The 15,053-nt window shown below is 43.5% G+C and overlaps 1 protein-coding gene across 10 annotated transcripts in view; it reads left to right on the forward strand.

Moving 5' to 3' along the window:
* The window catches only part of Mcc (MCC regulator of Wnt signaling pathway), a 425,319-nt gene that overhangs the window by 338,516 nt on the left and 71,750 nt on the right, over positions 1-15,053 (forward strand). For all 10 annotated transcript variants that reach the window (XM_087194482.1, XM_087194483.1, XM_021238432.2 and 7 more), the window contains one exon: positions 7,125-7,267. In XM_087194482.1, coding sequence (XP_087050608.1) covers positions 7,125-7,267 — 143 coding nt within the window. The remainder of the gene's footprint in view (positions 1-7,124; positions 7,268-15,053) is intronic.

Below are 15,053 nucleotides of genomic sequence, written 5' to 3' on the forward strand. Positions count from 1 at the left end.
AGGACCAAGAGGGGAAGTAAAAGTGGCTCTTCTCATTCATTCACCTAAAGACTCACCTTTAGAAAAGATTTCTTCTCATCCTTGCACCTTTGTCCTATGGTACAAGTCTTACTTCCAAAGGGACCAATGCCTCCACCAGAGAGTAAAATAATAGTTCCCTTGACTGTCAACAGTCTGTATCTCATGCCACTTAACCAACAAGCAGAGAAGGTGGTTATTTACTGGCTGGGGTGACTATCAAGGGGAAGTTGGATTTCTACTACATTGAAGAGCAGTAAGAATTATGTCTGAAACATGGAATTTTCTAGGATACCTCCCAGAAGTTGTTCTGTGGTAAAAGTAGAGTAGAGCAAACCAGTATAGGGTAAGGCCCTTCGGGAATAAAGATTTTGGATTGCCTCACTAGGTGAAGAACTAATTCTAACTAGCTGAGATGCTAGAAAGACTGGTGCTAGATGCCAAACACAAAGGAAATGTAGATTTCTTGGTAGAAGGAAGTTCTAAATCTAACAGCTATAGCCTTGTGAGCAGTTGCAGAAAAGATGGTGAGGCTATGCATATTTTCTTGCTTGTCTATGTATATATGCATTTCTTTTTCTCTTATTTTCCAGTATTATTTTATATAAGGTAAATTGATATTCTGTCCCTTGGCACCATACCCAGACTTCTGTCTGTTGCCCCCAGACTCCAAGGGACCCTGGGCCTGAGGCTGCTTCCCAGGCCTCCTTACCAGATGGGTGCTGGATGCAGTTTTAGCTCTGCCAATGAGATGTACCCCACATTCACCTAAAGGTAGAAGGGAGGTGGGAACTGTTTTCCCTAGGCCATGGTGGTGGCAGCTGCCACACAGGTTGACGTGCCATGCATATGTGTGGTCCTCCCTTGACTGGCCAGACCCTGGAGCTGTAGCAGGTATGAGGGAGCAGCAATATCCTGATTTCTGAGGGGACCACAGCTGTGCTGGCCAGGCTGACAGCTCAGTAGCCTCCACCCACCTTTCTCTGCTCTTACCTTCAGCAGTTTTGCAAGCTCAGAACTGCCTAAATTGCTTTGTACTTGAATCATCCAGTGAAGTTTGTTTTCCCAACTGAACCCTCCATAATGCAGCCTAAATCCTATCTTCTAGAAATAAATGCTGAACATTTTGTATATATGGTCTTCTAAAAAAATTTTATTCATAAACATTTAAACAAATTGGATCATACAATACACATTGCTTTGTAATATGTGCTTTTCCACTTAACCATGTGTTATGAGTGACTTTTAAAAAATGTTTATTTGATTTTGGGAGATTATATATTGGGATAAGAAATATGAAAAAATACATCAATAGCTCATTTTGGATCTGGAAAGGAAAAATATGTATAGCAAATTAAGCATGAGATCTTTTTTTTCCCCCCAAGGAGATTATTTTCTTTTCTTTTCTCATAAGCTACTCTTACAACATCAGCCTGTTACTACCGGCTCTCATGACTAGTGACTAGTCTTTGTTCTGTGCTTCATTTCCCGTTTGCTTACTAGCCCACTACTGCCTGGCTTCTTACCCTAGCAGTTTTCCTAAACCCCTTTCCCATGGACTGAATTGTATCTTCTCCTCCCCACCCACATTCATCTGTTCATCACCAATGTGATATATTTCGAAATTGGCCTTTGGGAGATGATTTTGTTAGTCACAAAGGTGTGGCTCTCATGATGGGGTATTGGCCCCATAAAAAGAGATATTAGAGAGCTTATATGCTCCTTCTGTCCCCCTTGTGATGACACAGTGAGAAAGCAGCCACTTGTAAGCCATGAAGGGAGCCCCCTCCAGAACAGACCATATTGGCACATGCTCTTGAACTTCCAGCCTCCAGAACTGTGAGAAATTAAATTCTGTTGTTTAAGCCACCCAGTGTGTGCTATTTTATTTTGGGAGCCTGAGTATACCATTGGTCTGTCCTCTCTCTCCCTCCTTCCCTGTATGCTGTACTACTGAGCCAGAGTGAGTCCACTGTTAATTTCTTAATTTAAAAATCCAACATTGTTTTCTTATTACTGATCCCTTTGTATAGCATTCGACGTAACCCTAAGTCTTCCTTCCTTCCTGATATGCTCTTTCAATTCTAGGACCCAGCAGGCCCTAGATGGATCTTTTCCACTTCCTCTGAGAGTCATCTGGCTTTTCACCTTGAATGACAGCAGATGGGACAATAACCCATCAGATTCAGTAATACCTGAAGTCTCTGACTTCTGATGCCTAAGATGTCAGGGCTATGCAGGAGCCTGGTCTTTCTATTGGTTTTTAGATTATACTTTGACCCATATGCTTTATCTCAAACACAGTGTAACCCAAACCTCTTTATCTTCCAGGAAGACATATTGTTCTGATTAAGTTATGGCCTGACAAGTAAAATATAATGAAATAAAAATAAAACCAGAAAGAAAAGACATATTTTTCTCTGCCTTCTCTTCCTGTGGTGTGCATAATCCCTCATTCAATATTTTCAGCTTCTTATATTTGGATCTTTTATCAGATCTTATTACAACAAGGTTGGATTGTTACATCCTTGGAAGAGCATTTCAAAATCTCTTTTGTTCAATTATTCACCAGAAGACTTGCAGATGACTCTGACCTTCCTCTATGCCAGTGGTGGCAAACCTATGTGCTCCAACAGTGTTTGTTGTCATTGAAAGCTCTAAAAGGTTTGCCATCACTGCTCTCTGCTATGTAGGAGAATAAGACGAAGCAGAACAGAAGGAAAAAAATCTAGACTTTACTCATCACTTCCTGTGATAGCTTTTTTATGAGACCTGAGCAAGTCTATCTTTAATTGTAAGAAACACAGAATGTGGTTCAACAAAAACTGCTGGGTTCACTAACCGCAGTTGACTGACAGTTGCTAGGACAGGTGGATGAGCATCTGGATCTTCCTCCCAGTTCATTCCAACCCAGTAATAAGACATGAATGTGCATCTCCAAATAAAGGAGATCTGAGGATACTTAATGATGTGACATTTTGTCAAGAGTACTTGACTATAATACTTCCACCTAAAGTCTGGAAAGCATGGTAAGAATTATCCTTCTATTAACTTTTCCCTTTTCAGATTAGATCATTTTAGCCCTACCCAATAAGAGGTAATCTTTAAAAATAAGCAAAAGTAGTAATGAATTTTTTCCCTAGGCCATAATATTAAACTGTTGTTTCATTGATACGAAATTTAGGGATTAGATTATGCTACTACTAGTTGCATAATGTTGGATAAGTCACTTTTCTTCTTGAAGTTTTGATTGTCTGGTTTTTAAAATAAAAGTATTGGTCTTGTCTTCATTGGCTGTGACTTTACTGCCACTGCAGGTCATCATAGAGGTGTGTGCACAGTCTAATGCCTGCCTGCTCAGAAAAAATTTTTTCTGTTTAAGCTAGTGGCAAGCGGTGAGCATTGCAAACCTAAATAAAGCAGCTTGGAGGCATTTCCCACATGCTAACAAGTGAATGAAGTTATGTACATTTAGAATCCTGTACAGTGATCTTTTATGTGCCAGAGAGAAACACTTGAGAACTTTGTAATCTCATCATTATGAAAACTCCACTACAGAACATAATTACCAACATTCATCAGTTTGTCTCGGGTTCCTATTTTTGTGTCTTAGATGGTAATTTTTTGGACTTTTTCAGTTTACTTCTTTTCCATCATTAAAGTTAGCAGTAGATATTTTTAGCCCCCCCTCCCATTGGGGTTGCTATATATCCCCCAAAGGAAGGGAACAGTGAAGTCACTTTGAGAAGCTGCTGCTGTGTCTTCAGCAAGTACCCTTCGCCAGTAGGTGACTCGAGTTTGTACAGAGCAGATTTGGATGTACAACTCAGAATCTTATGTTTGAAAAACCTACCTCAGCCAGCAGAGTGTTTCTGATCTCATTGCCCATCATGCACCAGTGCTTCTGAATTTGTTTCTGTCATTTTTCCTGTCCTAGGTTGCAAACTCTTCTCAGGAGTGATGCTGATGGGAGAATAAAGATGCAGCTCTATGGCTCTTTTTAGCTAAGCTGGTAGGAGAAACAGCAGAGCTACCCACATCTTCTAAGATGTAGGCTCAGTTTAACCTCTGTTCCTTATGCCACAAAACTTTCTCTGATCTTTGTGCAAGGTAGCTTTCCACCTCTTAATTACTATTTACTTTGTATCTGTTGTTTTTATTTCAGAATACGTATTATGGTTAGCACAGAAGAATTTTTGCTAGGGGTTGTTATCAGGTGGAGTAGGGAGCAGCAATTTTTCCAGGTTCTTATTGTCCTATTCAGTGAAGTGGTCAGATCCATTGGTGAATGTGAAAGAGTTTTACTTATTTTAGGGCAGAAATGAGGAAAGGAAAAGCAAAAGAAGTGTTCAAGGAGAAAGGGTTGCTTTGAAGGAAAAAGAGAAGATATGTCCTGCAAGCCGAATGGACTACTGCAAGAACAAGAGGGCAGTGCTCAGTCAAATGATGCTGACTTTTATTGCTTCTTTGACAATTGATCCAGGTGGTCCCACTTCATCTTGTGCTAGAAGATTGGTATCAGGTGCTCGCCTTGGCATGTTCTCATGTCACAAGATTGATATCAGGTGCCAGGTTCGGTTCGTTCTCGTGTGAGAAGATTGGTACTGGGTGCAGGGCTCAGCTTGATCTCGTGTCAGGCTGGGAGCTGCTGCATCGCATCTGTGGTGAACAAGTCTCTTCAGCTGGCAACTGTTCCAGCTACATTGCCATGTCCTGGTCTCCTACTTAAGGATCAGTATGCTTATATCAACCCTTTCCTGTGGGTCAGGGATGTAGAGATTCTGTACTGCCTTCCTCCATTTTATCTGTTTCCGTACAAGATCTTACTAACGTTTACTGCTTCCCCTGAATTCCTTGACTCTTCACATGGTAATTTTAAGTGTGCAATTCAACTCTGATTACTTGTTTCCTCCTGTGTAATACATTCTCCTAAAAGCTCCTCTGAGCCTTAGCATTGTTCTCCCCCCTCGTGTCCTACCATACTCATCTGAGTGCTGCACCCTTGGGGAGAATCCCTGGTCACTACTCACCAGCAGCCCCAGATGCTCCTCCTGTGTCCACCCCCAGCATCTCTTGTAGGTTAGAGTTGGTCGTTGGTCGTAACATTTTTGTCTCCTGCAACACAGACTTCATCCTATCTTTGCTTTCTTGTCCTTGTCTTGGTCCTCAAATACAATGAATGAACATCCTTAATTTGTATTTCATGACATCAAGAGCCTTATGCATGTGATCACATTGCTAATGTGAAATCATCCTCTTTCTCTGCTCTGACCCTATCAGGGGATGTTTGTACAATAACAGCTTCCTTCTTCCACCCCCTCCCTGTTCACGTCTTCATAAATTTCCACCCTAGTAATCCTTAGAAGTAATTTAGTACAAAGTAGATTTAGCAGAAGCTATATGTTTTGGAATCTGCCCAACCAGGAAGGTTTAAGGTGTCTATTAAAGGTTTTTGCAAATGTCATTTATACCACAGAAATAGCAGTAGCATTTATCACTCATTTTCTTAGCTATAAAAGTCTCAGCTACATTGCACCTGATTACATTGGTCATGCAATAAAGATAATTTATTCATCATACACAGAGTCCCTTGTTAACTAAAATCAGCATCTTAAGTGCTGACTGAAAGGAGAGCTGACATATCTGTGCTCAATTACCCTTTAGATCAAAAAGGCTACTCCTAAGAGTACTTTTCAATTGTTTTCTTTCCTAAGCTAATTATTGTTGACTTCTGCATATGTCTAATAATTAACTTATTCATAGAACATTAACCTTTTCTCCCCTTTACCACTCCCATTTTAATTCACTTATTTCACGACTAGGGGCTTTATATTTGTTTAAAGCCTTCCTGGTTTTCTGAATGGCTTTTACTTAAAGTACCTTATAAAGCAGGGACTCATTTATAAAGCAGCTGAATTCCTTTCCTGGGAGAATGTTGATTTCTGTAGAGAAGCAAGCACTTTGGAGAGGTTTTACATTTCTCTGACCCAGAAATCTCTCCCCAGTTGCCTCTCTCCCAAGGCCCCATGGTAGCCACTAAGCATCTTGGTCTCCTTAAGACCCAAGAGTGTAGACCTCCCCAGATAAATTTCTTTCTTCACACATCCTTTCTGGGAATTCAGCAGATATCAGTGAGCTTTCCCCTCTGCAGTTAAATCCCCTCGTGATGTTTTCTTCCGGTTCACTTGTAAAATGAATGTTTGAGAGTGACTTTTGCTTTTTCCTTGCCTGTATTCATTATGTGTGTGGTGACTGGTGGGATGTGAAGGGGCGATGTATGTGCTTTGAAATGCATACCATAAATCTAAACTTTCTTCATTTGTTAATAGTACAGGTCAGAGACCAAAGGTTGCAGGATCTATGCTGGGCTGAGCAGAGAATATGTGCATAAGCAGGTGAAATATGGCTGCATTTCTGTGTTGCCTTCCTGCCAGCAGATGCAAAAGGGAGGAAATAGGGCATCAAGTGATATTCTGTCACTCACTGTTTCCATTTTTCTCCTTGCCTTACTCCTCTTCCCCTATCTCCTGACTCCACTCTCTTCACAGAAGTAAGCATGGTATTTCTGAGATGTGCTGATCTCTACACCTCCCAAGGGTCCAGTTTGCTGAATGTAGAGGTGTTGGTTTCTCAGTAGCACCAACCCTGACACCTCCCAGTGTCCTCTTTCAAGAAGGAAGCCACCCCCAGTGGGGTCTTCCAGATGATGGGTGTGCTGTTGCTATTCACTAGGCTCTTGATTGTTTTGCTTACTGTATCCTCATTGATAGCAGTCACTTTTGATTTTTACCTTGGATCTGAGGGGGTGGAGAAATCTAATTTCTTTAAGTAGTCTTTGAAGGAGAAGAGTTTCTAGTAGCCTGATAGGTGAATCTTGTTCTGTACATACGTTTGCATTCGGCCACAGAGGCACCCTTTCACTTTGATACACTGGCTGGCCATACATGTGACCATCTTTTGAGCCTCAGAGGAATCCTGGCCTCTGTGGACTGGATGAAAAATCTGTCTGTTTTCTTTCTGAATATCCTTGTCTTCAGAAGACATAATCTCTAGGGATATGTCTCACATCCTTGGTTGGTGATGGCTGATTATCTTTTTTTTCTCAGGGAGGAAGATGAGTACTCCGAACTTCGATCAGAGCTTAGCCAGAGCCAACATGAGGTCAATGAGGACTCCCGAAGCATGGACCAAGACCAAACCTCTGTCTCCGTTCCTGAAAACCAGTCCACCATGGTCACTGCAGATATGGGTGAGTCTGTCAGCCACCAGCACCAAGCCCAAGTTTGCTTTCTTAATTCCAGAAGGAATCTTAAAAGTATGGGCCAGCTTGAGTTAAAATTAAATTATTCCTGGAGTTTCTGAGTGGGTGAGAGCATATCCATTTTAGTCCCTTAATCATTACTTCATTGGTCAAAGTAGAACTGAAGAGCTAAACTGGCTTTCTGCTCTAACAGGACTGTGATTGAAGATATGTGACCTCTGAAAATTCTAGAAGCAGGAAACCAATTAAAAATGCTGTTGTAGTGCTCCAAGTTTACAGTCATATGTGAACTGTGATGGTGGGAGTGGAAAGGGTGGAATGGTGTTAATTCATTGCAGTGGCAGGACCCTAGTAGCTTTAGCAACATTGGGTAAGAAGGAAGAATCCCAAATGACTTCAACATGTTGATCCTAAGTGACTAAGAGGATTATCGTAATCTTTGGTAAAGAAGTTTGGTTGAGAAATAGTCATACTATGTTTGAGGTTGTAGAGAAATATCCACATGGAAATATCTGGTACATTGTGTTTTAAACTTCAGGTTGTGACTCTCTGTAGAGTCTTGAAGTTATAAAAATGAAGTATTTTAGAAATGAAAAGAAATGGGGAAACAGCATGACAGTATGGCCTCATGAAACTTGCTTGTTGCACATGTGTATGTAGTAAGCTGCCAAACAAAATGTCCTAAATGTGGGTTGCAGTAAAAATGTTGCAAGACTCTGGCCTGCTTGGAAATTCCCACCTGGATATTTGAAGAGAGATTGGGGTTGAAGGTAGAGGCTTTGAAGTCATGGGAGCTGAAGTGATCCCTGGGGTTGAAAGGGTATGGAGTCAAAAGAGGGAGGCACAGCATGACGTATCTCAAAAAAATGGTCACATGTGGTGTGGAGACAGAAGAAGGACCAGTAGGAAAGTGCGTACAGCAAGTTTTCATGGAAGTTAATATTTCAGTGGGTCATATTTCAATCAAATATAATACATTTGATCTTTAATTCTAAGCCTGTATACATGTGATAATACTATTAAATGTGTTACCATGAAAATGTGTCAGAGGATTTTGATTTAGTCCAGGGTTCCAGGAAGGCTCCCTCTCGGAAATGACATGTGACCTAAGCCCCAGAGGATAGATAAGTAGGAATGAAGCAGGTAAGGGTGGAGATGGCATCCAGTGAAGGAGTAGATGTCTCCGAGGAGGCGAAAGACCACTATGTGTGAAGAAGGCAGCTGGAGAGGTTGGCAGGGGCCAGGTCACTCTGAGTCTCACAGACCATGTGAGAGAGTCTGCTCTTTACCCAAAGACCACAAGTAGGTACCAAAAGATTTTAATAGTGTGCAGGGAGTGAGATTATCAGATTTGCCTTTTAAATTAATTTCTCTCGAATACAGAGAAAGAGTCACAGGTCAAGAGTGAGCAAGAGTGAGGTGGGAAGGCTAACTAGAAAACCATTCCAAAAGCCTAGGTGGTCACAGTTGTTGCTGGGACTAGGGTGGTGGTAGCTGAAATTTAATTTAGAAAGGAATACAGATGTAGAACAGATGGGTTTTCTGGTTTTTGGTACCGGAGATCGAACTCGGGACCTTGCACTTGTGAGGCAGGCGGTGAAACCACTGAGCTAAATCCCTGGCCCAAAAAAGATGTACATTTGACAAGATTTGCTCAAGGATTCAAAATGGGGCAGAAATGAAGATATGATTTTGAGCGTCTCAGAAGAACCTGGCTTACACAGCGGGTGGATGATGGGGCCTCTCCTCAGTATGGGAGGGTAGGGAAACAGAATTAGGGGTTTGGCTTTGAGTTTTGTCTTCTTTTGTTTTGCTGGGTGAAGGTAAGAGAATGGGTAGGTGCTTTGTTGAGCAGGACTTAGGTGCCTTGAAATACCTGCATGGAGATGCTTCAGAAGGCAGTACGTACTGGGGGAAAAAGCCCAGAGAAGCGTTCTGGGCTGAAGAAAACCAGCTAGGAGACAATAGGTTATTTGCATGTGGTAAGGAAGCCAGGGAAGTTGGTGGACGGAGTGAGAAGTGGAGGGGGCCTGAGACTAAGTCTTGGGGCCAGCAGATGAGCAGACTCTGGGAGTGCTCTGGCAGCTATGTCCCCTGTTAGTCTTAGAAAGCCCCAGGATATATGAGTGCTGTGCTGTCCTATTTGTTTCCTTCTTATGTCACATTGAAGTTCTGAGTTATGTATGCTTAACTTGCCTCTCTCATTAAACTCTTGGAAAAAGTGTTTTTTGATCTCCTAGTTATATTTCTAGAGCCCGTCCCAGGGCCTGGCATGTGGTATGTATTTAAAGATCCTGACTGAATAAATGAATAAAGCAATCAACTGTTGGGCCAAAGATGTAGGGAGAAAATGGCGGGAAAGGGGTGTCCTGGTGTTAAGCCATTAGAGCAGAGAAGGCCCTAGTAAGGAAGAAGTAGATGGTCAGCAGTCTGGATTGCTGCTAAGGCCCAATAAGATCATAAGATCAGTTTACCTGCATCAGAGTCAGTGAGAGCCGTAGACTGATTGATAATCAGTTTCAACCAGATGGAATCTGTTGAAGAGTAAAGACACTTCCCCAGGCCCCATTAGATACAACATAAAGGCCAGGTATTGAGTTCAGGTTGATTTGACTCAGGACAAAACTACCTTCCTGAAACTCATCTGAACCGAAGCCCCAGGCTTTATGTTAAACCACACACAACCCTACCACCAGCCTACTGCTGAGCTGAAATGCCACACTCTCAGTTCATACCACCATTACCAGTCTCCAACCTGAGCAGCCCCAATCTTCTGGACTCTGATTCCCGCCCTCAGACAGCAAGATTCAAGCCACCACCGAGCTCCCAAATGCTGTGGAGGGTCAGCCCTGCCCTGATCCTTCCATTTGTTTCTCTCAAATTCTATTTTATGAAATTAGTATGTGGTCTGTGCTGTGACACTCTGGTAATTAAATAAGCTTGGGGCATGCAGGGATTAACCCACATGAATGGGCATCTCTACTGTGGGACTTGAGTTCCTGACACCACAGAGCTCACTACTTGGCATCTACAGCACTGACTCAGCACTGGTAGGAGCCTGCATCCATCTGCTTGTCTTTGCAGTGGGACATCTTCATTTTCCCAAGCCATTCATTTCAAATCATTTCTTTCCATTCTGTCCCTTATGTGAAAATGTGTAAATTGTAACCAATAGTAGTGTCTTTCCTGGCAAGACTGAACTATGAAGGGCCTTGATACCTCTCCCCAATGTTAGTACATGTGCTCTGACCACCAGAGAAGCCTTTATTCACCTATTCAGTGAACTCATTAGGTGCTGTGTTAGGTACTGGCACATAAGATAGTATCTGTTGCTACATGGCTGTGCTCCCACATTCTAGCCCCTTAAACTTGGGTGACATCCAGACTCCTTCCTCTGGCCTGCAGGGTCCCATGGGTCCTGGTTCCTGCCTCTAGCGTATTCCTCTCCCACTCTGCCTGTCTGTCTTCCTGTTCTTGGCCTCCTTTCTTGGTGTCCCTCCAGCCAATAGCTTTTCCAGCCTTAGGTTCTGCGTGGACACTCTCTTCTGGTCTCCACACATGCCATTCCCTTAGTCCACTGTCTCCTCCCCAGACCTCCCCAATCCCCCTTCTGAGTCTGCAGAATCAGCCTGTTCCCTTCATACCACTTAGCTCTACCTGAGGAAATACTCCATGTGTGTGTCTGTGTGTGTGCGTGAGTTAGTCCCTTACCTATTACCAGTCTGTGTCTCTTAGGCTAGATTGCAAGCTCTGTGCCAGAGGGACTTTAATGACCTTGAGTACCAGCCTAATGGTGCCTGCACATAGAAAATACTCAAATGTCTGCATCGAAGTGACACCATTTGGAGCCATAGTTCTCTCAGATGCTGACAGGTCAATGGGAAGACCCATAGTGGGGTCAGGGCCATACAGGGGCTACAGAGTCCCTGGTGGTGTCCTTGGGTGCAAGCCCACTTCCCAAGGTCTCAGCTGATGGAAATCTGAGGGCTAAATGCAAACAGTGCAGGTGAAGAGGGAGCAGTGCTACCCTGGGCACAGAAAGGTCACCCATGTCCCCAAGGAGGGCAGACACTTGGGGAGAACCTGGAGGAGTTCATTAAGGCTGCAGCACAGTAGTCAGAGTGCTTGTTAATTGGAACTGGCCGGCTGCCTCTTACTCCTTTGCCATTTTCCAATTAAATTGCTTCAGTAGAGAAAAAAGCTTCCATATATAAACACCATTATAGGAAATCATTAAAAAGCATCCATTTCATTATGGCTGCTATATTTGCAAACTTGCATTAATAACCCAGGGGTTTTTATGAGGTGGATTTTATATGCAGAGTTTGCTGATCACCAAAGATAATAGGAGCAAGTCTAGTCCATTCACTTCATCAAAAAGCGCTTTTCTTTTGTTTTCAAACCCCACCTGGCTCCTGGCTGCTCCTTCAGTAAGCCAGCTCCAGGGCCCTCTCCTAGCCCGAGAGAGCAGTGAGTGATTTAGAAAGTGCTGTGACTTCTCAAGCAGGTGGATAAAGGAGAGAGGTTCTCAGCGTGTTGCATCTTAAAGCAAGTGACATTACCTCTTTCACACCTGGTCACACAGTCACTTGGGGATTAAATGGACCAAGCTAGGGTAGGAATCATGGCTTAGAATACTTACTGTCTCAGCCTAGCAAAGCATCATGGTTAAAAACATGGGGTGAATGTAACAGCTAAGTGCTCTGCTCACGTCCTCTGTCATGTTAATCCCCAACCATGAAGGAGAACCCTGAAGACTTAGCTGGAGAGCCAGGATCAGAGAAGCTTAGTTGCATGTCCAAAGCTGCCCAACTAAGAGGTTGTTTTTGTTGCTGTGCCATGTTCCTGTGGATGGCTTTGCTTTTGCATACTCTGTTGAAACAAAAAGACAGGCTGCGGTTGCTGTTGAGCGCTCACTGCCATCCTTTGAGGTCTCTAGTGCCGATGGGGGAATTTCCGGAACAGCTGTGTGATCATAAGCACCTGGCCTAATTGGGGAGGGTTTGTAATTAAACAAGATTGTGCAGCTTGCAGAATAAAACAACACTCTCAGACCACACGACTCGTGGTATTGCAATAGAGCAGAACACAGACGTGCGCACATGGGGTCTTCACATCACACATGTCAAAGCGGGTGCAGTGTCCTCTCCAGTGGGCTTTTCCCCAGCTCTATTAATGGACCTTCAAAGCTTTTCTGGAGCAATCGTAAAACAAGCAGAATGCCTGATCACATAGATTTGAGTGGTACTGCTCTGGTATTTTGAGATCTCTTCTGGGTTTTGGTGAGAATTTTTTATTTCTCCACAATTTAAGAATATTAAAGTGTTCAACCTTCCTGGTTGAAAGGAAGCACAAATACTGCTTGCTGGTGTGCTCATGTAGATAGTTTTCCTCAGTATGAGTCGTTTTTGGATAGCAGCCAGGCCAGAATTTACACATGAAACCTGGCTTTTTGGTATAGCTGTGACTATGAAATATGTTTAATGTTAAAGCCAGATTTTCTTGGCTTAGTGGCTGATGAGACTTAATAGCTGCAGGAAAAATGTTTAGAAGTGTCCAGCAGCCTCTCAGAGTAGGGAGACAGAGTTGGAGCAGGGAAGGGCTACCCAGTCTCTTCCAAAAGCAATTTTTCAGAATTGTAGGGCAACAGCTCTGGAGAACACTCACCTTCCAGTAGGAATGAGAGGCAAGGTTTTCCATTCTCTAGCACAGAATTTTTAGAAGAGTCACACTGTAACCTGAAGTGAAAACCTTGAGGAACCAGCCCCCAGGATGGAATTGTTAGGCTGGACTGAAAACAGTATTCTGACTCATCTGTGCAGCAAGCTGATCCCTTTGCTGTCCTTCCTCCCCATTCCCTTCTCCTTCCTTTACTTGAGCAACTTAATTTGTTCCTAGAGGTTCACAATGTGGGTCAAGTCAGAACGAACCTCAGGGAAATAACTTTTGTGTGTGTGTGTGTGGTACTTAGGATTGAATCCAGGGCCCTGCCATTGAGCTACATCCCTAGCCCTTTTTTTATTTTGAAACAGAGTCTTGCTTAGTTGCTAAGTTGCCCGGGCTGGGCTGGAACATGAGATCCTCCTGCCTCTGCTTCCCAGAATGAGGCAATTACAGGCATGCACCATCACACACAGTTCGGGGTAAAACTTTGAACATAGATTCACTGAGGGGCTCCCTGAAGTGACTGTGTTTTCACCCAGAGACCTGACCCTGGTCCAGTGAGCATTGTCTGTGAACATGAGCAGAGATGAGCAACTGAAGAAGCCACCAAAAATCATTCCAGAACTTTCTTTAGAATAACCAGGGTTGAAAGCAGGAAAGGTCATTGCCATACGTCAGTTTGTGATTATTTCTGTCACTTTCTACTGTTCAGTAATTTTTCAGTGAGACTTGGGGTAGAAATGAGATAGAAATGGAAAGTCACTGATGCACTGTATATACCAAATGAGCTCCTACCATTGTTGGGATGCATGAATTCCTCTTGTAATATAAGCAGTACTTATTTTCTAAACAGACCCTGTCCAGTAAGATTGATTTAGTTTTTGGTTGGTTGAAATTCATGATCTATTTTTCCCTAAGACCAGCATTATAGAGGAGTGATAGCTTCTAGACTAGCCTCAAAAAGCCTGTTTAGTCTGGAATGGAAATGAAGTCTGAGCCCTTGCTGGCATTACTGAGAACCACCCCCCCCCCCAACCACCATGGTGAGCCTGGTTGCTATGGGAAAGTATTTTGTTACTTCCAACTTTTAGATGTGGGGATCACATCCACCCCCATCCCCTGATGCCCTGGCAATCCTCCCAGTCCTGTTCCAGGGAGATCCACAGGGCCTGGTGAGTGCTGACAGTGGGCCTACTGTGCACTGGTGCTGTTTGCTCCTGGGGGCTAGAGAGCCCATGTAAACAAAGGCTGACCTGGTTGATTGGGGCACTGAGAGGGCATTGAGACCTTTTGGCCTTGGGGGAATGTGCTCCAAGGGCAGGCCCACAAGCTGGGCAGGGGCTGATCCCCATGGCATGAGGGGGCTAGAGATTATCTCCTACACACGCCTCTAATAGTGCCTTCAGGATTACTTCTCAGAAGGCCAGGATGATGCCAAACTGCCACCCCCCCTCTACCCCAGAGGTTCCTTCCTATCCTCTGCAGTGCTGGAGATTATCTTATTTTAAAGCTGTGCCAAATCAGTGCTCAGTAATCATATAATGATGTGTGAATTTGGACCCTTTTTCATACATGTGTTGCCAAAGACTTGTTCTCTAGAAGCCAGTGCCAGAGCTTTTATACCAGAGGCTGAGAGCCCCCGTAGTTTGTGGCAGATTAGACTGAGGGGTCCTGGCAGGGACACTAAGGGCAGTTGATGTTACGTGATCTTCCTTATACCTTCAGATTTATGACCAAGTTTGCTGTTCACCAAAACAAACTGTGTCAGAAATCCAAAGTGACAACAGCGAAAATGAAAACAAATCTCAGGCTGGTAAGATCTTGTGAAAATAGAAGCTTTGAGAAAAGCAACACAGAAGTCAGATGTGGTGGGGGTGGCAGCCTTCTCTTCTCCTGACATCCACCCTGATGTGCCTGGGTTCTCGGCAGTGTTGTCTGCTGGTGGCAGGCCAGGCATAGGGGAGCACTCCTGCCTGGAAGCTGCACTGAGAAATCCATCCTTTCAGCAATGTCTGAGGGGAATTGAGACCTCAGCATATTTATACTATGGGAAATCTTCCTGACTAGGTGTTTGTTCCCTCTCCTTCAACTTTTTGAGAAATTTGACACT

Source organism: Heterocephalus glaber, unplaced genomic scaffold (genome assembly GCF_053883595.1).
Source record: "Heterocephalus glaber isolate CG9 unplaced genomic scaffold, H.glaber_assembly_v1.0 deba00001606, whole genome shotgun sequence".
Taxonomy (NCBI): domain Eukaryota; kingdom Metazoa; phylum Chordata; class Mammalia; order Rodentia; family Bathyergidae; genus Heterocephalus; species Heterocephalus glaber.